Source organism: Lissotriton helveticus, chromosome 9 (assembly GCF_964261635.1).
Source record: "Lissotriton helveticus chromosome 9, aLisHel1.1, whole genome shotgun sequence".
Lineage (NCBI taxonomy): Eukaryota > Metazoa > Chordata > Amphibia > Caudata > Salamandridae > Lissotriton > Lissotriton helveticus.
This window is the reverse complement of record NC_136070.1, coordinates 460,651,785-460,677,303: the sequence shown is the minus strand read 5'-3', so window position 1 is coordinate 460,677,303 and position 25,519 is coordinate 460,651,785. Positions and strand designations below refer to the sequence as shown.

Below are 25,519 nucleotides of genomic sequence, written 5' to 3'. Positions count from 1 at the left end.
GTGGATAACGATTTTTGGTTGCATGTTTCCGATAAATTACTCACATTTGATGAGGACTATATTATATTTGGTGGTGATTGTAACCAAGTTCATGATCCCGTTTTAGATAGACGCTCCTCAGTCAAATTTATACATTCTACAATGCATTCCCAATTTACCTCCGCCATCCGTAGTAAATCATTAATCGACATTTGGAGACTATGTCATCCAGAGCTTCAAGAATATAGTTATTTTTCCCCCCCACACAAAACACAATCCCGTATTGATTATCTATTTTTTAGCGAATCCCTTAGCCAACATGTTCTTAACTCAGAAATAGGTTCCATTTTAATTTCTTATCATACTCCAGTTTTTTTCGATTTTGATATACTCCCTTTTTCACCATCTTCTAACAGGTGGTGCTTTAACAACTCCCTTCTCGCGGACTCCAAATTCTCCAGCCAATTCAGTTCTTTTGCGGCAGACTTTTTCTCCACGAATACGGTTTCCGACTCTTCTCCTATTATGATTTGGGACTCTTAAAGCAACTGCAAGAGGCTTCATAATCAATTATGTTTCACAGAAGTAAACAAATTTTGAAAAGCAATCAGCCAAACTTCTTATGAAAATTAAGCAGCAAGAACAAGTCTATTATCATTCATTTACTGACTCTTCTTTGAAAGACCTCATTTCTGCTAAAGTAAATTTTAATAAGTTGTCCACTGATGCTGCAGCTTCTTATCTTTTGAAAAGTAGTGCACGGTACTATGGAGGTCAGAACAAAATGGGTAAGCTCTTGGCTACTTACTTAAAAACTCATCGCGACAGAACCAGGATTACATCCCTAACAAACTCTAATGGTGACTCTCTTTTTAGAGATGATGATATTTTACAAGAATTTGTAGCTTTTTATAAACACCTTCACACTCCTGAATCACTGCCTCTTCACTCTGACCTATCTTCTTACTTTCAAAATCTTACTTCCCCTTCTTCCCATCATATTAACTTTGATTCACTCGAAGCAGATATTACCTTGAATGAAATTTCTCATGTGGTTTGTATTTTAAAAAGGGGTAAAGCTCCGGGACCGGATGGTTTTATCCTTGGAATTCTATAACCATTTTTCAAAGTTTCTTCTTCCACACCTTCTTTCTCTCTTTAATTTTTCCATTATGAATGGTGCTTCCCAAGGAACTTTTCAAGAAGCTGTAATTTGTTTAATTCCCAAAGACAATAAAGATCCTTCCTATTGCAAAAACTATTGTCCTATTTCTCTTGTAAATACGCCCTATAAGATCTTTGCAAAAATACTAGCTCTACATATTGACCCCATTCTACCCGAACTTATTGGACCGGAGCAATCTGGTTTTGTTAAAGGTCGTTTATCCTCTGATAATTCTAGAGTCTTTTTTAATGTTCTCAGTAAGGCTTCTTCCCAACAGTATCCATTAGCCACCATTACTTTGGACGCAGAGAAAGCCTTTGATAGGATTGGTTGGGATTTTATGTTTTATGCTCTCAAATGGATTGGTTTCCCCCCAAAACTAATCTCCCTTATTTCTCTCATATTCTGGCCCCAGAGCATCAATTTTTGCCAATGGTAAGGTTTCAGATTATTTCTCTCTTTCCCGAGGTGTTCGTCAGGGCTGCCCCTTGTCCTCTTTGTTGTTTATAGTAGCAATGGAACCCATTTTCACGAAAATACGTCAAGATAATCATATTACTGGTTTTCAACTTGGCTCTGACCTTGTTAAACTACCGGTCTATGCTGATGATATACTTTTGTACTGTTCTAACCCTGATACTTCTCTTCCTTCCTTTCTCCAACAGGTTGATGCATTCTCGCAGGTCTCAGGCTATCACCTTAATCGAGATAAATGCGAGGTTCTAACCCTTAACGTTTTATGTCTTCGCCACTTTTGTAACCAATCTGGTTTCTCATGGCAGCCAGTTAAATTAAAATATTTAGGTTGGTGGTTTTCCTCTACTATTTCTGATACTTTAAAACTTAATTTTGATTATATTACCAAAAAACGAACCGATTTAATCACCAAATGGCATCCTCTCTTTCTCTCATGGTGGGGTAGACTAGATGCTATTAAAATTATATTAGCCCCTATAATTTTATACTCTCTCTCCATGATTCCTGTTCATATCCCAGGTTACTATTTCAAACAAATAAATTACATTTTATTAAAATTTCTTTGGAAAAATAAATCTTCTCAGATAGCATTATCGAAACTTAAGAAATATAAAATCAATGGAGGTCTCAAGTTTCCTGATTTTAAATCTTACCACTATGCTTTCTCCCTTAAACAGGCTTCCAAATGGTTATCTACTGATCTTCCCCCTCATTCTCCAGTATGGTTGTCCATTGAGAAATCTTTTATTTCACCCTTTGATTTTCCTGACACACTTGCACCCATGCCTTCATAAACTGAACCTTTTTGTACCATTTTCTTTGCAGGTACTCTCCCGCAGTAATGGTCTATTGTCATAAGGTTTCGACTACACAACGCTATTTTTGCAGTTATATATCACTTTTAGTATTAATGAGACATTAGGCTAATATCACAGGTATGTTTATCTCCACGTTAGGAAACTATGACATACCGCCTTCATGGTTTCCTTCCGTTTATCCTCCTGACAAGGTGGCTATTTAGCAGGCTAAATGTCTACAAGCACCCTTTGTCTGGCACCCGGTTAGGCAGCTATTTTGAGTTGAGTTTTTCATGTACTCTAACCAAACCCAAAACCTCTCCTGCTCTATACAAACATAACAGGTTTGATAGAAAAATATCCACTAGTCTTCGCACTAAGTATATTGACAAATGATACCACTAAAACAGCTGGGTTCCCTACGAGAACCTTAAATTGCTTTTACCACGTTCTTTCAAATAATTTGTTCAAATAACCTTTTAAATAATTGTAAAAGTGCCCTGGTATTTTTCGTCATTTTTAATATAGGTTTTCAACATTAGTAAAACCATTATGAATGTTATCACAACCGCAATATAGCAGTCGCGAACCATCCGCCCTTCGTTTTCAATACCGTTTATTGTACAACGGTTTGACATACTCCCAAGATGGCCGACCACCTCTCACGGTCTAGTGGCCGTTTGACGTATCCCGGAAACTCTGATGAAACTTAAACAGAGCAAGCGCGGCCGATCAGTAAGATGCAGTCCCGGGGGAGCTGAATTTAGGTATTTCCTCACGTTTTCCCGAGCAAGGAAGTAAGTAAAACCTTTTACACAAATGGCGTGGTTCCTTTGGCAATGCAAATATGGGTAGAGATCGTAGTAGTAGATACTTATCGATCTCTCTCTCTTTTTGCTTTTTAACCCCATAACGGACACTCAGCAGTAAGTCCATATGGTGAAAACGAACCCCTAGCGAGACCATGAGGTGCCATTGAGCACGGCTACAAGTAAATATGGTGAAACAGTTTCTCATATTTTGTCTATGCACAAATTATGTGTTCTGTGTGTCTATCGTCCTGGTCACATCAAGTCCTGTCTTGTTTTTGTGTGTGAATTCACAACCACTTATTACTCTTTATAAGAACTACTGATTATTGCCTGGCATGAGAGCCTGCACGCGCCAATATGGTGCAACCTTCCACCATAGTCCATGATGCGTGCGTCATGAGAAGACACTATGTGACCCTCCTCGCAGGGGAGATGTAAAATGCTACTAATGGTGTGCTTTCTTTTTACAGCTTTTGAAACCCAAAAATTGTATGTATTCTATTACAAACGCATGCTTCATACATTAAGTGTTTTTATTAATCACTGTCTGATTAGGGACATAGGAGTGGCATATGCAGGGCTGGCCCCTGCATGGTCCTGAAGAAATGCTAGGGGTAGCATGAAACATGTCGACCTTTCACTGAACCAATCCCCATTATAGGTTGGTTATTAGTGATATTCACCCCATTTTTTTTTTTTTTTTTTTTTTTTTTTTTTTAAACCTTTATTTGAGCAAGCAGAAATGTACAAGGATGGGCCTACAACCACACGGGCCAGCCGCTAAAAAGGAGTAGATACATATCACATATGCCCGCAGAGGTAACCGTCAATCAACAATGCAATATTCCACATTATATACAGGACCAAAACAGGTTTTATATATATGAAAGAACAAACATATAGAAAGGCGAGAGTGTGTCACTGAAGGTCAGCCCAAGGGACGCGAGGGGGGGACAGCAGCGGAGGTGCAGTAGTAATAACCTAAGCACTAAGGAGTATGGAGTGGGGGGGGGGGAGGGGGGCAGAGATCAGGAAGATGAAGGGGGGAAGAGCCGGAGACACCAGCTCAGTCCCCATATGAAGTCTCCGGGAACGCTAGCCTAAGGAGATAGGGTAACCTCGATAGTGTCCACAAGGGGAGGAGTACAAATGTCGCCACGGTGTTCGTTCCATTGACCCCACACCTTCACCCATGCCCTGGGTCTACCCCTGGCCACATAGACAGTTTTCTCACGGAACATGGACCAATCCATATTATCCTCCCATTGCGAGAGGGCAGGGGGCCTGGAGGCCCCCCAGAGTTGCGCCACATCTCGCTTCGCAATCATATAGCCCAGGGTGGCCCATCTAGTCTGTGCCACCGAATAGTCCGTGGGCTCCCAAACATTCAAAAGACAGCGACGGGGTTCCGGTCGCAAGGAAATCCCCGTCACCACAGTCATCAGATCAAGCACGGCTACCCAATAAGCAGCCACCATCGGGCACTCCCAAAGAATATGCAGGAAAGTAGCACGCAAACCACACCCACGCTTACACAGTCCATCGGAGGAAAAGCCCATCACCATCAATCGCGGTCCCGTCACGTACACCCGATGAAGGATCTTCAATTGGACCAGACGGAGTCGAGCCGGTATCGCCACCTCCTTCGGAGAGGAGAGGGCCGATTGCCAATCCTCGTCATCAAGTTCCAACCCATCTCCCAGCCACTGTTCCCGAAGTCGGGCCAATAAGTCAGTCCGATTGTTAATCAACTTTTTATAGATCAGGGAGATAGTGCTATCAGGAAGATGTTCGTCAAGGATACGGTCCTCAAGTGGGGAAGAGTCAGGCGGAAACTCACCAGGAGCAAACACCGAAACCAAAGCGTGCCTGACCTGTAAATAACGAAAGAATTCCCGACTACTCAGGCCGTAGTCAGCCTGGAGGGCCTGAAACGGGCGCACAGAACCCTTAGAATATACATCCCCCACTTTAGAGATCCCAATCAAGTCCCAACGGTCAAAACCCTTGGAAGACCAAAGACCGCCCAGACGTTCCGAAGCATAAAGCGGCGTCGCCAACGTCAAGCGATCCTCCCAGCCCAGGCTCACATTCGCAGCACGCCACACTGTCAAGGCAGTCAAAGTAGGTCCCACAAGATGGCGTCCAGCGGAGCGAGAATAGAGCACTCTATTAAAGTCCCCTCCCGGAAGCTGGAGTTTATCCATCTCAAACGCCGGATTACGACCCGGAGAGAACATAGCGTGATTAATAGCGGACAGATGGGAAGCCCAGTAGTATCTCTTAATATCGGGGAGCGCCATGCCCCCATCGTACCACGGGATGGAAAGTTTCGCGAGAGCAATGCGCGGTCGCCCATCCCAAATAAGTTGCCTCTGAAGGCTCTCAATCTCCCGAAAATAAGTCTTGGGGACAGGATCATAATAATTCTGGAGAGCGTAGAGAAACCGCGGTAGTGACATCATCTTAAACAGGGCCGCCCGACCCAGTGGAGACAGGGGAAGTTTACGCCAGCGGGCGACGTCCAAACGGAGCCTAAGCAACGGGGGAAGGAGATTACGATCAAAACGAAGGGACGGATCCAAGGTAACGAAAACCCCCAAGTATTTGAAACCATCCCGGACCACCTGAAGAGGAAGTCTACTCGGCAACGGAGGCAAGATACCAGATAAAACGTATACACAGGATTTAGACCAGTTGATGACGAGACCTGAGTTCGCGCCAAAGGACGCAAGAACGTCAAATAAAACAGATAAAGACTTGCGAGGAGAAGTAAGATACAAGAGGATGTCGTCCGCATAAAGCGAGACGCGGTCTTCGAAGTCCGGGGCCCAACGAATACCTTTAAGGGACGGTTCCCAACGGAGCCAGGCCGCCAACGGTTCAAGAGCGAGCGCGAACAAAAGAGGGGACAAGGGGCAACCTTGACGGGTACCCCTGCCCAAGGAGAAGGGGGCCGACACTCTACCGTTCACAACAACTTGCGCCAGAGGTTCCGCGTACAACAGCCTAACCCAGCTAATAAACTCGCACCCGAATCCAAATTTCTCAAGTGTTGCCCATAAATAGGGCCACTCCACAGTATCAAAGGCCATCGAGGCATCCAGGGACGCCAAGATGGCCGGTTCAGTCAAAAGCCCCGCCCTCGCCAGCGCGCCGTGAAGGCGACGTAAATTCAGAGCAGTGTTGCGATGCGGGATAAAGCCAGATTGATCCGGATGGACCAACTCCCCAAGAACCGAAAGGAGACGGGTCGCCAAAAGTTTAGCCAACACCTTAGGTTCAACATTTAATAGGGATATGGGCCTATACGAGGAACAGAGGTCACGCGGTTTACCCTCTTTGGGAATGACGACGATTGTCGCCAGACGCTGATCATAAGGAAGTATGTTCCGCTCACGAGATTCTAGAAACATGGCGCGGAGATACGGCGCCACCTTATCGGGGCGTAATTTGTACAACTCAATAGGCAAACCGTTCGGGCCCAGTGCTTTGCCCGAACGGAGCGATCGAAGTGCATTGGCTATCTCATCATTCGTAAAAGGGGAGTCCAAAGCAATACGGTCCAAGTCGGTGACACAGGGCAAAGAGATATCACGCAGAAGAAGGCGGGAGTCAGCAACATCCCTCACAGACACGGGAGCATATACCACACGGAAATATTCCGCGAAACGATCAACAATGGCGGTCGGATCAATAACATTCTCACCACTTGCAGACTGAATCACGGGCACTACACGATTAACTCTTTCTTTCTTGTCCAACCACGCCAGGAGTTTGCCCGCCTTGTCACCCACATCGTACAGTCTGCCCTGCTGTTCACGAAACATCACCTTTGCAGCGTCAGTGACCAGAGATTTATATGCAAACTGTTTTAGACCCAGGGCATGGAGTTTCTCAGGCGTGACACCAGATTCCAACATGTCCTCCAAAGCAGAGATCTCCCCCTCAAGGTCCACCACCTCCTTCCTCCCTGCCCTCTTAGCTTCAACAATCAAGGAAAGGGCCTGACCACGGATCACAGTTTTAAAGGCTTCCCACAGGGACACAGCCGAAGAGACCGACCCCTCATTTTCCAGGAAATATGCATCCATAGACTTGAGCAAGAGGGTACGAGTCCCAGGGGAGGAAAGATACCAAGGGTTAATGGGAGCCACTCGGCCCGCCGCCTCTACCCCAACCTCAAAACGAAGCCAGAGCGGCGAGTGATCAGAAATACCCCTCGGCAAATGTAAGATCTCGCGAACCGCCGATGATTGGGCTGCGGGCATCAGGAAATAATCCAGCCGGGACAGACTGCCATGGGCCCCAGAATGGAAGGTGTATTGGAGCTGAGTAGGATGCAACAGTCGCCAGCAGTCCACAAGGCCAAAGGTATCTAAAAACCCACCCAACCACTGCTGAGCCTGCGGGGTATCTCTAGGGGGATGGCGATCGTGAAGGCCAGAAAGCACCGAATTAAAATCACCGGCAATGAAGAGAGTGCTATCAGGGAGATCTAACAAAACACGGCCCAAGTCAGTAAAGGTGGAGGCTTGCAAACCCGGGGGAACATAAACATTGAAGAGAGATAGGGTGCGGCCTTCATATCTACCCACCAGGACAGTATATCTCCCACGGTCATCATGAATCACCTCATCGATAGCCAGGGGGAGGGAGGTTCGAACAAGAATACCCACACCCCTAGATCCGGAGGTAAACCCCGAGTGCGCCACAAGGCGGTAGCCCCATCTGTTCATAGCATAACAAACATTACCAATCAAATGGGTTTCTTGCATGAAAACAATGTCCGGTGACAAACGTCGTATACATTTTAAGACCACACTGCGCTTAATACGATCTCCTAGGCCATTAACGTTCCAGGAAAGAAATTTCAACCCTCTACCCCCCATCCCAACCGCCCGAGCCAAGAACCCTCGTCCATGAGCTAGACATCAGAAACAGCAGCAAACACAGGAGCAACTCGCCTTGAAAACAACACACAGAAAAGAAAAAACTTCCCAACCCCCCACCCCCAAACTGAAGAGAAACACCCCCCACCCTGCACCCCTGCAAAAAGCTAAAGAGCCACCCCAACCTGCAGTGTGCCTGTCGCCCAAGAACCCCTATTCTACACAAAGACCCCGGAGGAGGAAAGGTCTCCGTTCCATCCACCCCCCGACCTCAGCAAGAACAAAAATAACAAACGAAGACAGTGCGATCACATTGTAGAGGGACGCCGGTCAACACTCCTGAGAATGTATTCAAAAGAAGACGTAAGAGCCGAACAGTTAGATCTCCACACCACCTTCGGCACCACCAGGGTGAGCGGCGGAGTCTGTCTCAGGAGGACGATCAGGCAATGAGTCCAGCCAGTCATTAACAGCATCTGGCCGATCAAAGAAAAGGGTACGTTCATTGTATTCAACCCGGAGTCTAGTGGGAAAGAGCATGGCGTAACGTAGACCCCGATCCCGGAGACGTTTCTTGGCACCACGAAACTCCATGCGTTGTCTCTGGACCTGTTGGGAAAAGTCCGGGTAAAAGTTCACCGTAGCATTCTCAAAGGCCACCGGGCCCTTCACCCGCGAGGCCTGCAGGATAGCGTCCCGGTCTCTATAGTGAAAAAGCTTCGCTACAATGGGTCTCGGCGGGGCTCCCGGCTTGACTTTGCCCCCTGGAACACGATGTGCACGTTCCACCGTGAAAAATTTTGTGAGACCAGAAGGGGCCAAGTGATTCAAGACCAGATCCTCAACCAGGAGATCCACCGAGTGGGGTTCAGGGTTTTCCGGTACACCAACCAGGCGAACATTGCAGCGACGCGCCCTATTTTCAAAGTCCTCCAGGCGACGGGTCATGAAGTCGTTCCCCCGACGGAGATTTCCAATCTCTGTTTGGAGCTCCGAGACATCATTCGTAAGGCTAGAGGATTTAATATCCAGTGATTGTACCCTCTCATTCGTCTTGCCAAGATCAGCACGAATCAGATTCACCTCAATAGCCACGGTGTCAAGTTTGTGGGCCAAGGCCTCGTACTGCAGGCCGATGGATTCCCTCACGCCCGAGATGGCGCCCATGATATCCTGTAGGGAGGGCTCCGCCGACTCTTCCAAAATTCGTTCGGACGCTATACTAGAACCAGGCAGGGCAGCTCCGGGGGACCCCTTAGAATGGGTATAACGGTCCATGACATTTGATTGAACTGGAGCTCCGCGCAGAGGTGTTTTTGTCTTGCGCGTCTCTCTGTCCCCTCTGCCCGCCATTTTGAAGATGCGTCACGGGACAAGCCACCAGGGTCGACGGGCCCGACACCCAAAGCAAGGATCAAAAGTACATAAAAAGGGGGCACAACTCGGGTAGAGGCCGCCAGGCCAGCAAATAGGTCACACGAAAGCCCAACAGCCGATCTGCCTCCAAGTCTCAGTCGCAACACGACATCCACGTCCGTGGCCCAAGTCGGAACAGAATCGAAACCGAAACTTAGGAAGGGGGGACCCACAAGGCCAGATCTCCTGCCGTTGTTGTTCAATTGCAGGACGGCTACAGTACCGCACCCCGTCCCGGGCGCACCTCAAGGGCGGAGCCCAAAAGTTCAGAGCACCATATCTCAGGAATACGAGATCCAAATCGATTTCAGAAAAGTGCCAGGGTAATCAGCCAAACGTCCCCTACACGAATTCTTGCAAGAAATCAGGATTCAGCCAGGATAAAATGTCGGGAGCGGCGAGGGTCCGGAGAGCGCTGTGCTCAAGCGGCCATCTCGGATGCCCGCCAAGCTCCTCTCACCCCATTTTTAACATACCTGACTAGGAGCTAAATAAGGCCCACTAAGCATGGTATTTTTAACTCACCTACACCCACTCCATCACTTTGCACTACACATAGTCTCTCACATTAAAGTGCTCCTGCGTAGTTCGTGAGTCGTAGCACGCCCCTTTTCGTAGAGAACTGGGATGGCCCCAATGATGAAGCATGTCACCGTGGGGCAACCCCAGTGAGTGAGGGGACACTAGAAAGAAATTCTTCTTTCTTGGCAGGTACCACTGATCAATCAGGTCAGTTACCGCGACATGAGCTAGGTCTATGAACCCAATACTTTGGATTCTTGATTGTACACTAATTATTTGAAGGGCGACCTAGTCTCTGATTCCTCCTTCTCCCTCAGTCTTATGAAGTTCGAAAGCCACCATGATCATTTTCTTGTTGTCTTTTATTTATAAATTACACATTGATGTTATTCATTCTATTTTTATCGTTATTGATACTTTTCTCTTAAATTGTTATGTATTTGCATACAATGCCTATTTTGTAGACTCTACCATAAGGTCTTTGGCATCTTCCCAATATGTCTTTTTTCCTTCCCTTCCCCCTTCCTTACCCCCCTTTTTTCCATTCATATACTATTGTTTATTGAATCCTCTCATTCCTGCATTCTCATTATGTATTTTATATACCTGTCAATAATATCCTAGATGATGCATTTCTATTTGTTTTGCTCTTTGCAATTGGTTTCAATAAACTTGAACTTAAAAAGAATAGCAGATGCTGCTATTTTACTAATACAGGCTTTATTGTTTAGATGAGGTGTGCGGATGTGATACAGTTTTTAAACTCAAATAAGGACTTTTCTTTGGTGTCAAGAGAAGTTTAGTTAGCCAACGAGGATTAGATTGACATAATGAAAGTATTTACCAATATGTTAAAATTGTATATGCTATTCACACTTCTGGTGCATTAAATTGTTAATAAATCATAATAGTGTGTACACTAGGATAGGGTTTTGATTTTTAAAAACATCTTTAAAATGTATACCTTTTTTCCTAGTGTTCCTGAGTGTGTCTTTCCATAATGAAAAAGGGTTTGAGTTACACTAATCATCTATGTATTAGCTCATGGAAACGGTTGTTACCTGAAATGGATCTCATTGAATTACTGCTTAGAGGGCTGTGGGGTGGTTGCAGTCCAATTAGCTTTCTAAATAAGGTTGGAATACTGAAAGTCCTTAGTGACACAGGGTTTCCTTCCCTTTTTATTTTTCTGTACTCATGAAGAAATGAACACAAATTTATACCAAATTACATAACCATGTCAAAATAATCAACAAAAGATAACATGGACCTCTTACATCAACTCTTTTTATACCATGTTAACAATGGCTATTAGCAAATAAAATAGTCAAACTGATTAGATTTTATTTTTATTTGAATTCTGTTGGAAGTAGGGGTTCTGGTTGGCAGAGGTATGCACCCTGTCCAAGCAGGAACCACAATCCTAGTCAGAGTAAGACAGATACGCACCATAAATTACCCTGTGCTCACCCTCTGGTATCTTGGAAAAGAGCAGGTAGGCTTAACTTGAAATGCTCTGGCTGAGGCAGATATGCAATCAGTCCTTGGAAGAAGTAATGGTCCCGGAAGGCTGGAAACTGGCAGTGTGGACTCCACTGATTAAAAAGCCTTCTCTGGATCCATTAATACCGGCAAATTTTAGGCCCATCTCTCTCCTACCCTATCCGGTGAAAATTCTAGAAAAAGCAGTCAGCAGGTCACTGCCGTGCTTTTTGGAGGAGAATTCCCTACTTGATAAAGACCAGTTTGGTTTTCGCCCAGGTCATGGGACTGAGACTGCTCTGGTCACAATGCTGGATAATTTGCATATGCGAGCCGACAACGGGAATGCCACTGTTCTAGTGCTTCTCGATATGTCTGCCGCATTCGACACGGTGAACCATCTCATTTTAATGGAAAGACTTAAGGAGATAGGAGTGAAAGGTCAGGCACTGCAATGGCTTCAATCTTATCTAGTAGGACGACAACAGGTGGTAACATTTGCACCGTTCTCCTCTAGTAAACCACCAGTCATCCATGGGGTGCTGCAGGGATCTGCGATTAGTCCTATCCTTTTTAATGTCTATCTGCAACCCTGGCTCCCCATTATAAAGGCCTCCAGGGTCTGCCTAGTCAACTATGAAGATGACACGCAATTGGCTTTTCCTATAGAAGGTGACCATGCACTATCTCTGGACATGTTTCAGCAATGCATGCGGCGGACGACTGACTGGCTTAGAAGAAACTCCTTGCAATTTAATAGTGGAAAGACCGAGGTGGTATATTGCTCCTCTGGTAGGATGTCCAGACAATTTCTATCTGCGTTTAGGCTTACCCCAGAGGAGGAACCACTAACTCCGGCCAGTAAGGTACGCAATCTGGGGGTGCTGATCGATGACGATCTTCAGATGGAAGCATAGGCAAGCAAGACCGCCAGTGTATGCTTTGCCTTAATACGTATGCTACACAAAATACTCCCTCTACTACCTAAAGAGTCGCACTCACTGGTGATAAGAAGTACAGTGGGAAGCAGGCTGAACTATTGAAATTCCCTGTATCTGGGGGCCCCACTATACATTCTTCAGGGGTTGCAAAGAATCCAGTCTGCAGCAGCTAAACTGGCCCTTGGTAGGCAACGGAGTTCCTCCACAACTCTGGCTTTGAGAGAGCTACACTGGTTGCCTATAAGGGAAAGAGTTCACTTGAAGTCCCTCTGTCTGGTTTTTAGAGCGGTGCATGAGCTAGGTCCTGTTCCTCTGCAGGAAAGGTTTTCATGGTATCAACCCACAAAGCAGCTACGCTCCTCTAGTGCCGGCCTATTGACGGCCCCTAGATTTAAACGGTCTAGGTTAGGAGGAAGGGCATTTAGTGTGGCTGGTGCTCATCTGTGGAATGAACTTCCCCAGAGCCTTAGACAGTTTAACTCCCTGATAGAGTTTCGCAGGAACCTAAAAACCTGGCTCTATCCCAAGGTCTAAGCCCCTGCTTCTTCTTTTTCTCTCTGCTGTGACCTGTTTCCACTCTGGTCATCTTTTATTAGTCTGAAGCGCCAGGATACCCGTAGGGTGACAGAATACGCTATACAAGCTTTAAAAAAATCAATCAAAGTATTTGTGCAACTCTTCAAACCGTAAAACAGTGAAAACTCTACAAAAAGACCCCACATCTGTTTAGAAAAATAGCTTATATTTCTATGAATAACACAAGACCAAAACTACTAAAATCCAATAAGTATAAGTGGAGTTATGAATTTGTAAAGAATGCATGAATATATAGTTCTTAAACATTTAAACCACCAACTGGGGAAATCTGGTTGCGCTTGACCTGGGTAAATCCAGATGTTTAGGCTGACCGTGATGGAGTGTGGGTCGGATACAGGGACCAGCGTTTGCCCGCTAAAACTATAACTTGGATGTGTCGAGATAAAAGACAATGAGGTAGTAGAAAGACTTAGTCGATCGTCCATACCTATTGTAAAGGAAATGTCGGTATGGTACCAACAGCTGTTAAAGGGTGAAGATATGGAGATACCACCGGCCGAGTGGGTATGGAACAATTCTTCACTGGCAACACAGGCAGAGGGCATGTTTGAAACATCCTTGAAGATCTTATATAAATATGTTAAGCCTGCCTGTTTGAAAAAGAACCACTTCTTTGTAACTAATAGGCTCTACTATACCCCCTACAAAATAGGGAAGTTTGCCCCTGCCCCTCCACCACAATGTCCGAGGTGCCATGAAGCGTTGGTGGATGACATCCACATGTTTGTTGAATGTAAAGAGCTTGACAAATATTGGAAAGACATAGGTCAGGCATTGTCAGGTCTTTTTAGCACTGTGATTTATGTAAACTCCTCTCTGATCATTTTTGGGGATGATGGGGTGTCCTATCAGAGAGTTACTTTGAAAGAGAGAGGGCTCCTAATCTACTTGATCTGATTAGCAAGGAGGGAAATCTGTAGGAGGTGGAAGGATCGCTTCCCCCGAGTAGCGAGGACTGGCTAAATGCAACATTCAATATGGCTCGGTTGGAATATGAAAGGGCAGAGGAGAAGTCTTCTAACATTTGGCACCCTCTAATGAGGTGGGGAAGGAACCTAAGACTGATCCGGTCACTCCAATGATTACACCATGTCCCCGGTACTAAAGGGGAGGAGGTCTGGTGACCCAAGTTACAGCGTGGTCAGCCTGGTGGCCCACAGAGACAGTAAGGCTGTAAATGTTCCACAAAGACTTGACACGGTGAGATGAGGAGAGAACATTTTTTTTTTTTTAAAAAGACAATGCGAGGACCAGGGGAGATGATGTGTTGGTTCCGAGCTGCACAACAAAGATGCATCAAGATGCAAGAAGTACCAAAGTAATGCACAGTTGTCGAACCACTCGGGTGTAGGCGAAGCGTACAGCACAAAGCGATGTGTCAGCATTGTGGAACTGAATTTTGCAAAAAATTAAAGCAAGCATATATGCAAGTAAACTGAAGACATGAGACTTTACTGAAAGTACAAGTTTATGAGTGTCAGGCGCCAAGAAACAAAACTTTGAATAAAATGAGATCAAATTAGGTACACAAAAAGTAGTGCTCCAACGGGAAGACACTCCCATCACTGGGACTTGCACTGAATCACTGCCAAATGTGTGGCATTTCGAGTGAGTAAACTGAGCATCAAGCCTATTTAAGGAATACAATTCTGAAATTATTCCCGTTTGCGCATTGAGAGCTGATGCAAAACCCCTGAAATGAAAGGTCACAGGCCTACTGGTCATGTTTAGCAAAGGAAACACGAGGAGCATGTGGGGCTGTCTGACTGAGAAATCAATGCAGTACAACAGGATTGAAAATAGTCTTACATAACCCACATATGAATATGTTACATTTACTTCTCCCAAATGTTTTGCCATCATAAGGGTTAGGTCAGAATGTTAATTTGAAATCTGATTAACATGGAACTTGAAAGGTCCGGAAGAAGACCCGTTTTTAAAAAGCAGTTAATATTCAATATAGTGCTTCAAATCACACTTCAGCCCTGTCTAAGCACTCACAAAACATACAATTAAAATAGCAGCACTCTATAAGAGATTAATTTCTCCAAACTGGATTTATGAACAATATTCTAAGCAAAATACTTCTGCATCAACACTCTATGTAGTTTGCCAAAGATAACACTGCCTCTCTTCTTCTCCATGCTCGCTGTAAACATGCCCTCTACAAAACACACAGTGAGCCCCCAAATACAGGGTTAAGGCATATTCTTCCTCGCTCACCTCACAATAGAATGCAACCATTCTAAAAACCTAACAAGCGCTTACCTGCAGTTCCTAGAGCGAGCTCTTGGAGGAGACCCCCTGGGCACCATCAGCTTGTCCGGGCTCCCTGTCCCATCATGACCTCACTGAAGACAAGCTAGCAGTAGGAACCCAGGGGTTCCAAGCTCCCGAATATGTCCTATCTCACACTAACATCTAGATAGCTGCACTTAGAGAAGGTGCTGTATAGCAACTCCGCCTCTATTACTCTTGGAGCTAGCGAGGGCTACACTTATCACACATTAGTACTTATATCTCTGCACTAGGAGTAGATACTATAGAGTAGCTCGATCCCCTCAGCCTCTACCTTCCTGGGAGCTGGTGAGGGCGTCACTAACCTCACACTAATGCTTAGATATCCGCATTGAGGGTGGGCGCTACAGATCAGCTCGGCTTCTAGCCCCCTGGGATCTAGCGAGGGCATCATTGATTTCACACAAGTGCAAAGATATCTTCATTGCAATCAGGTGTTATAAACTAGCCCGTCCTATATCCTCCAGCTAGCAGGCGGGCGCCACTGATCTCACACTCGCGCCTACACATCTGTTGGATTGAAATAAATTCTGTACGAGACTTGGGCATTATAGCCCGTTAATGTTTGTTATCTGGCATTCCTCAATGCCAGCTTCCCACACTGAGACAAAAATCAATGAATGTATGGACACTCCACTCTTATAAGTCAGAGCCAGTCCTCGAGTGACCCCCAAATTCAGCATCAATGATCTTCATTTGTGCAGAGTCCTATGTGCACATTTGTGCAGTGTGCTATGTAACATTGTCTTCGCATTCGACCAATCGCTAACAGTGCCCCTGGAACTGACACATAACTGCTCCATTGTAGCATCCCAAAGAGGCAAATTCAAAGTCCACTTTAAATTCTCCCATACAAAGTCCTGTTTGATTTGTAAATTGAAGCAGGAGTCATAAAATAGCTTCCAAATGTTCTGTTTCGTAGCAGTTGTGGCCTCACCAGTTTGTGCTAAGAAGACCGTCCCGCCCCAGTGACTTTCAGGTTGAGTGACTTGTGGCTGGGCAGAGAGCCATAGGAAGGTGTTGATATCTGCAGGCTAAAGGGATTCCTGGCCTGCTAGGACTGACCTCTGATGGTGATGAAACAGTTTTCAGTGATCAAATATGAACACGGTTGCCAGTTGCCTCTTTGCTTTAGTTGCTGGGCTCCATGCTACCTCTCTCCATATCTTTAGGCAGATGCTGGCGGATGACACAGTGTACACCCGGACCAGATGGGGAACCACTCGTATGGCTTGTGAACAGAGGGTAGAGTGACTGACAAGTAGTTGTCAGTCAAAAACAAACAGTGAAATCAATGTTGTGTAACTGTAGGCTCTGGTGATACAAAGCAACAACTTAGCAGGGTTCAGGCAGACATACACCTATGCAACAAGTAGCCTTCCCTTTGGACCGGCACATTACTGCCTGGAGGAGCAGGGATCAACACTAATACAAAAAAGTGTAAGCCTATCCCCTGGTGCGTGATTCCCGGCAGGGCTGGATCTCTATGATCACTCACAGATTCTTAACCAATGAAATGGTGGGTAAAGAGACTAACTGTATATCATGTCATTGACTGACACTGCGAACATCAAATTACTGTATTGTGGGCGGTTCCAAATTGCGAATGTCACTACCAATAACCAGTGTTTATAGGAGGCTGACCTGAAACATTTCTCTATTATATTTTCTTTTTCATTGCATTTGCTCCAGCACAATACGAAAGATATTTTTAGGCCCGACTTAAAAACAGCCTATCTTTAACCAGCATTTATGTTAATATTACTTTACTGACATGAACATCTGGAAGCAGAAGAACTGATGAGGTCAACATCCTCTCAGGAGAATTTACAATGAAGGTGACTAGGGAGGGGGCTCTTATTTATTTGCTTGTTGTACACATTCAAAGTAGTTCGTTTTAATACAATGTTAGTGCTCAAAGGGTAACTTTAAGAAACAACGTTTGAAAACAGACGCTGCAGGAAGAGTAAAAAAATGAGGCAGACCTTCCCTAAAAAAAGAAATTAATTTAATAATTATCAGAAATTGGGAAATAATATCAAGGGATCATGATTTAATTTACAAAATGGATAAATATCCCAAAAACTCAGAAATACACTAGAAACAATCATATCACTAAATCCGATGAAAAAGTGTATCAGGCTTCAATATTATGTTCTTATTGTCATTCATAAAGCAGCCCCTCACCTCCCTACATGTGCCTGTGCGTGCTAAATGTGGGGAATGTCTATGCTTCGTTTAAAATTAGAGCTGTTACATAGAAATGTACCCCGCTGTTCTATTTCAACCCCAGTTCTCGAATGTTTGGAGAAATAAAATAATATTTCATGATTTCGTGGCCTAGTGTTGGCAAGCATGGCGAGTGAAAACACAGCCATGTCGCTGCGGATGTGTAAACCTCGTCTGCATGCTGAGTAGAGGTGGTAGGGAGGTGGAAAGATGTGTAGCTTCAATAGACAGAAAGCCGGGCAACCAGAACAATAGTTCTCTAGCATTAATTCCATTTATGTCATCCAAGAAGAAAAGGTGTTCTTACCCAGCTGCTTTGAAAACTGACTCAAGGTCATTTGGAAGCTCCAGCAAGTCAGTGTGATTCTTTTCAACCTCCTGCAAAATAAAACAAAAAAAACAAAACCGATTGGTTACAAATTCAATCCACTACACCCTTCACTCGAGTATGAAGATTATGGACACCAATTAATCCATGATCCACGCGCCACCACAATCTTGCCAATAAACTCATCTTTGGTGCCACAAATGATTATAACTTTATTCTGGACTTTGCTCCTGGTGCATGCTTTGCACTACTCAGAAAATAAAGTAAGGAGGGTCACAAGGGGAATATTTAACGACCACGACACCTCTAGCCCCTGCAAATACTAGAAAAAACACAAAAAAGTGCCTGGTCCACAAAGCTACTTGTGTGTCGTGTCAAAACTAGACCCGAGAGTCCATCAAAACACATGTATGAAATGACACTGGGCTGAAAAATTCCATCAGCCCACCCAATGGCGGAATATCATCATGTGGAATGCAATTCATAAATCCAGATCTCGCCCTACGCACCTGTTCATGATGCGGAGATGGATTTTGAAACTGTTTTGTTAGGCCACAGTGTTTTTCAAATGGTACTGATGGAGTGCAGTGCTAGTGAAAAAACTAAAGTGAAAATGAAGTGAGGATAAAATTGGCTCAAAGGACAAAAAATGAGTTTAATAAGTATTGTCCTAAGGTCAAAAGTAAAACAACGCCAAATAGTTTAAAATAATAACTATCTTATGGCGCAGTGCAGTGGGGTCGACATGTTTCAGCTTAAAATGGACCAAGTGTCCAAGCTTTCTTCAGGACCAGATAGAAATAGCAACTGCAGATATGAGAACAATAATGCTACTAGAGTTGTACAAATATATTAATTTACTCCTACCAGGAACTTGGAGCCCCAATGTAAGCTGGCGGATATCTTATCATTTGTTCTTTCCTAAAAAGAAAAGATAGTGCACAACAACAAGCAATAAAAATAGTGCATGATGGTATCTCAAAACCAAAAGAAATGACACAACAACACAAGCAAGGCGAAAAAAGATTCGCCACACAGGAGACAGAAATTCTCCTGGTCATATCAACTTACATTTAATAATGAATCATTAGTTGTAAAGTATAACTTACCCAGCGTTTTGTGGGAAGTTACCTCACCTCGCCCGGCACCCGCTCGGGGAGAAGGAGGCCCCGCTCTGTTAGGGTGGAAAGGAGGAATAGAACAAAAAACCTCAGAGACTTTTCTGAGGAATATAGATGTCTTAATCACCCCTTCCCATTACTCTCCTAACTAAGCACCAGTTGTTCTGAAAGAGACTTAAAAATAGGCAAACACATGGCATTGACCAAGCATGGAAAGACAGACTGAATGACAAGAAACTGATAGACTACAATGAGCAGTTCAGGAAGGAGATTGAAGGCCATCTCAGAAAAGAGCACCTAATCATAATTATGCTAGGCTCTAATGAAAGGTAGACTGGTTAAAAGGACTGGCATGTGAAAAGATAAAGAAAAGCAAGGGCTTCGCTATTCCTACAAGCTCCTGAACTGCTCATTGCAGTCTATCAGTTTCTTGTCATTCAGTCTGTCTTTCCATGCTTGGTCAATGCCATGTGTTTGCCTATTTTTAAGTCTCTTTCAGAACAACTGGTGCTTAGTTAGGAGAGTAATGGGAAGGGGTGATTAAGACATCTATATTCCTCTGGAAAGTCTCTGAAGTTTTTTGTTCTATTCCTCCTTTCCACCCTAACAGAGCGGGGCCTCCTTCTCCCCGAGCGGGTGCCGGGGAGGTGAGGTAACTTCTCACAAAACGCTGGGTAAGTTATACTTTACAACTAATGATTCATTATTAAATGTAAGTTGATATGACCAGGAGAATTTCTGTCTCCTGTGTGGCGAATCTTTTTTCGCCTTGCTTGTGTTGTTGTGTCATTTCTTTTGGTTTTGAGATACCATCATGCACTATTTTTATTGCTTGTTGTTGTGCACTATCTTTTCCTTTTAGGAAAGAACAAATGATAAGATATCCGCCAGCTTACATTGGGGCTCCAAGTTCCTGGTAGGAGTAAATTAATATATTTGTACAACTCTAGTAGCATTATTGTTCTCATATCTGCAGTTGCTATTTCTATCTGGTCCTGAAGAAAGCTTGGACACTTGGTCCGTTTTAAGCTGAAACATGTCGACCCCACTGCACTGCGCCATAAGATAGTTATTATTTTAAACTATTTGGCGTTGTTTTACTTTTGACCTTAGGACAATACTTATTAAACTCATTTTTTGTCCTTTGAGCCAATTTTATCCTCACTTCATTTTCACTTTAGTTTTTTCACTAGCACTGCACTCCATCAGTACCATTTGATAAACACTGTGGCCTAACAAAACAGTTTCAAAATCCATCTCCGCATCATGAACAGGTGCGTAGGGCGAGATCTGGATTTATGACTTGCATTCCACATGATGATATTCCGCCATTGGGTGGGCTGATGAATTTTTCAGCCCAGTGTCATTTCATACATGTGTTTTGATGGACTCTCTGGTCTAGTTTTGACACGACACACAAGTAGCTTTGTGGACCAGGCACTTTTTCGTGTTTTTTCTAGCATGCTTTGCACTAGCCTCCCTTTCCTGTAATATTTTATAAAATTATGTACAATCTGTAGACATTTCATTTTCTTTGCTGTATTATCAAAAACCAAAATAAAGCCCACGTGTTCTTGCTGACCCAAGTAATAGGAATAACAGAACAAGATGTTTGCTTGGGAATTCCAGTGAAGCATTGCCTTCAGAAAAGCTCTGGAAATGCCGAAGTAACTAGGTCACATGTTTGGTGAATTTGCTAAAAACTAAGATTGGCCCTAAAGAGTGTGCTTGCTCAGTTCAGACAGATGTCAAAGACATTAGAAACTGATGTAGGACCTCTACAGTTTCTTGATAGAGCCCACCCTTCAGTTAGAAAGAAGTGCAGAAGGTGTGAGGTTTTTTGGGTAGTTTTGAAACTCATTTTATTAAATGTCACGAACATGTGAATATGAGTTGTGTAACAAAATGTGCATCATCTTGTTGTAGGTCGTCATCAATGTTAATCAATACACATGTATACCAACCTTTGAAAAGCAGAACATTTCTGCCCCCAACAGGCCCTCCCGCCCACCAGTTCGTAGCCTTTCCCAAACGACATTCCACAGGCTTTGATTATGCAAAGTTCCAAGTGAGGTTCACACCCCCTTAATGGCACATGTAAGGGTTATCATATAAAGCGATTATTAAGTGAGTTCTTCATGGTCAGAGCTCATGTAATGCAGCTGGGGAAGCCATTTTTTCAGGAAATCATTGCTTCTTTCACAAGTGACAGGACACGGTGTCTCATATATTCCCATGGTGAAAGATATGTTGCACGTTGCCTTTCCTGTACCATTAAGTCATATACCATGAGAAGTGGTTTTATAAATTTGGTTTTAGTATATCCTCAACAGTCCACTTCTTATGGACAGCTGTATAAAGTCCCAGAGAGCCCTTTAAGTACCACCCAGTCCAAACGGAGCAAGTGCTTATTGAAGCGTGTGCCATACCCCTACAAAAGGTAATTAAGCTGCTGTGTAATAATTAATTATGATAGGGAATCCTAACCAACCTTGAATCACTAGAAATTTGAATAGTTTTCCCAATAATCTTGAAAGTTTCCCTTGCCACATAAAATCTTGCATTTGCCTCCGAAGTGCTGCGAAAACAAGTACTGGGGTTAAGGTTATTTTTCAAATCTGTAGTCTTCCTGAGCAAGAAGATGTTTATATGCGGTAATCCTCAGTTTCTCCTTCAAAAGGCTAGCACGTTAGCACTATAAAATTCAGACAGTCTTTTTATTTGCATTTTCAGGTATTTTGCAAAATTAACAACTATTTTAGATGGGTACTTGAATTGAAGTACTCACTTTTGGCCTTTTCCAGTTTATTTCCATAGCAAACACATTTTCTGAATTGATGTACTGTCAGGACACATCTGAAAAATCTTTCTACAACTCTAATGAGAGCGGATAAGAATCCCGGTGCATCAGTCATTGCCAGAATCAAATCTCGAGCAATGTCTGGGAGTTAACCAAGAAGCATGGCTTACAGTTGGTGGCTCAACAGGCACTTTAAACCCACCAGTGTTTAATTCATTTCAAGGATGGAAAGAAGGGGGTTGGGGTGGGGGGTGGAGTCCCGGAAAGCCCACTCAGCCTGGTGAAAGGCTTTGCACTTATAGAGACCGCACATGTGAGAGCATACAACTAAGGCATGTTTCCTAGCAATCCTTGAACCCTCACAATGTTTGGCAATTGCAACTGCCATTTTCGATTATCAGGTATAACTTCTCTTATGTGGGACGACACGAACTGCGAGTTTCTTATCTTGATGAATAATCTGCTTCTTGAAGAAACGCATTTTTAGCTCCTTTCTTAATTGGGTCCACGTCTTTGGAGAATGTTATTTCAAAGTAGCAGTGTGTAGCTTATTAAGTATCATATTCAGATTGTATTTCCACTTCCATTTCAAGTCTGTTTCAGCTTTTTTGAAAAGACAATCGGGAAATGTGGAGCCATGTTCACAGATGAAAGGCCTCCCACACAAAAATAATCTTTTGTTATGAGAAAGATGTGTGATGAAAAGTTTTGATATAGAGAAGAGGATGTTATGTTAAAGATATACAGTATTTCAGGGGTGAGGTTTATAAACTGCATGGCAGTAGAAATCCAAAATCTCTAGAGAATTAGCAAATAAATGTGGATACAACTTCGTAGATCACAACAGTCTGTACATGTAGAAAATATCTGGTGACAACACATTGGTGCCATTTCAAACCCGATATAGAATTTTTTAAATAAAACACATAAAGACCTTAGTTATAGCATTGTTAGAGAGAAACTCTCATACACGCTTCCTTATTTCTGCCATTGATGGGGACATTGGTCTAAGGTAGAAATTGGTCATTACACGTGAGGATTGCTCCGACTTCAAATCAAATGTTCAAAGCTCTTGCAATGTATACCGCTAAGTTTACTGGTAAGTTTACTGCTAAGTCTCATGTATAGGTTTATATAAAAAGTAAATGCTCTGCAAGGTCATACTTATTCTGAAAAATCACAAATAGAAGAAAAAATCAAACCTCTAGGATGTGGTGCAGCAGATTAACGCGTGCTTTGTTTGCGCGGGTTTCAGTCAGCTTTAGCAAGGTGTTGATTTTAAATCCATTTGCATCTCCTGTGTGGCTTCCCTACAATCGGGAAAATGCAGGGAAAAAAAAGAACAATGACAATCAGAAATGTCCTAATTAACCTGCGCTCTGTAGGCATCTGCATTCCAAAAATATTTTTTAAATACACAATTCATTCGTTTAAATCTGTGTAAATCTGTTGATGTAAAAAAAAACTTACATAGTTAAGAAAATTTCCAACTTTAAGAATCAGTTGACAGAACACTGGAAGTCGGTGACTGGTTAGAATATCTGAAAGGACATTAACCACATTGAATTGTAGAAAGGCGTCAACCATTCCAAATATATATAAACACTTATGATATCATTAAAGCATTTACCTAAACCTTTTATGTTGCAATTACACTGATATTCAACTACAGTCTGTACAAACTTGGTCAAAAGCAAAATCAAGCTATTTATTGCAATTAACGAAAACAGTGAATGACATTAGTAACGCTTTCTCTTTAGGAAAATCATTTAACACTAAAGTCGAAAGGAATCCTACGAGTCCTGTTTGGGGACATTTTGGAGGAAAATATTTAACATAAATAAAACAATTTAAAAAATTGCCGCATTTAATTGCTTCCACATTTACCTTTGGTATCGGCTTAGTTATTTTTTTAAGCATTTCTTTTCCACTCGAAGGTTTATGAAGCAATATAGGTTATTCAATGATGAGCTAATATGCATTTTTGGTCCATTTATTTTTAACAGAAGTATACATCCTCATATTAAATATATTAATCTTATTCTTTAAATCAAATTACAATGTAGGGATTTATATTTTCTGCTAGAAAATGTAATGAATTAGTCCAATACCAGAATTGTAGAACCAAATGTCTTAGGTATTTTTGCTTATATATTGAGGGGAAATACCCCTAGAGAGCACCGTGTGAGAGGCTTTACATACCCAAAAATCATAAAGCAAAATATGTACATCATCACTACTTGATTTGTAAAGTTAGCCAATTTCTGCAATTTTCTTGTAAACTCGTGATAATGTCTATCTGTTCTTGTGTAGCTTTCTCAAAGGTGGCCTCAAACAAAAAATCTTTAGCACTGAACACCCTTATCCAGACGCCTGTGACCACAGGTCTTTTACAGCTATGCACTCCAGTTCTGGAACAACATCCCCATATTGATCATAACCTGCCTCAAACCGGTTTCAATTTCGGAAAAAGTTAAAGAAGCACCTTTTTAAGACCACGACATCATGATGCAGTAAGAGTCCACAAAACAGCTACCTCTCAAACCACCTCAACTGTATTCCTATATTTCATCCTTTACAGCACTCAACTGTCTTGGCTACATTCACACTATATAAATTCCGCCTACATACTTGTCAATAGGGAACCATGTCACGTGTGTGACTTTCAGCCACCATCGAATTTCTGGTAACAGCACTTAGCTCTGGGACTTGGAGGTGCACACTGTGCCTTCAATTCCATGTAATGGTGGTCTCCCACAAAGTGAAGGAAGACTGCATCCTTAGTACACCATCAATAGGTGGCATCAAGGTTTGCAGAACTATATATTTTCTTACTGGATTGGGAGCGCTCAATTGGCAGAGGGCTATTTTTCCTACAGTGTCTTGCATCTTCGCACCATTGCAGGCCTCAGTATATTTAGTACTGTTGGTTGAAAATTCAGAACTGGTTGAAATTCATCCTAATGGCATAGGACAATTTGGTAGCTGTGTGTTGGGAGATGCAGAAGGGTTCCATTTACTATCTTCACTATTTCAACTGGCTCAAACGACTGCACCTCACGTCAGCCTCATAGTGCTTCTCAGTGACTGAAACTAGGTTTGTTGAAGGAACACTGTCAGACGACTGACAAACTGATTTCCCTATTAATGATTAAAAAAAACTCAAAAGTGGGGGTGGTGGCCAGCAGCCAAAGAGGGCAGTCAAACAGCTGTAGAGCTCCCACTCAAGCCCCCCGATCATCCATAACAATCTGGCTTGTAATTTCCCCCTGCACAGTGCTAAGTCGCATTGATTGTCTGCCAGATGCAACTTAATAGTGATGGGCCCGAATCATTGAGGCAGGTACCTGGACTAAAGACCGCCGCATGGACAGGTCTGGTAGAGGGCCACAAGATGGCAGGAGCCGGTAAGCAGCATGTGAGACTCTGCAAAGCTATGGTAAGGGTTCTTGGGTGGGCAGTAGAGATGCAAAGCGGAGTGGCTGGGCGTGTGGCAGCCACCAACACATAGGGTGATGACGCCTAAGGGACCATGTTTCTGGAGCAGAACATAGACGTGATCTATAGGAGGTTTAAAGAGGGCATTGGTGTTTAAGTGGTTGCCTCTCACTTATGGGCAAAACTGCCCTTTTTATAATGATCACATTCTTATACATACTTCAG

General features: G+C 43.4%; 1 protein-coding gene across 1 annotated transcript in view; it reads right to left on the bottom strand.

Annotated features, from left to right (window-relative positions):
* Positions 1–25,519, bottom strand: part of LOC144783200 (inverted formin-2-like) — a 112,534-nt gene that overhangs the window by 21,247 nt on the left and 65,768 nt on the right. The window contains exons 10-12 of the mRNA XM_078662298.1: positions 23,327–23,397; positions 23,059–23,166; positions 17,915–17,985 (exon numbers count right to left, since the gene is read on the bottom strand). Coding sequence (XP_078518424.1) covers positions 17,915–17,985; positions 23,059–23,166; positions 23,327–23,397 — 250 coding nt within the window. The remainder of the gene's footprint in view (positions 1–17,914; positions 17,986–23,058; positions 23,167–23,326; positions 23,398–25,519) is intronic.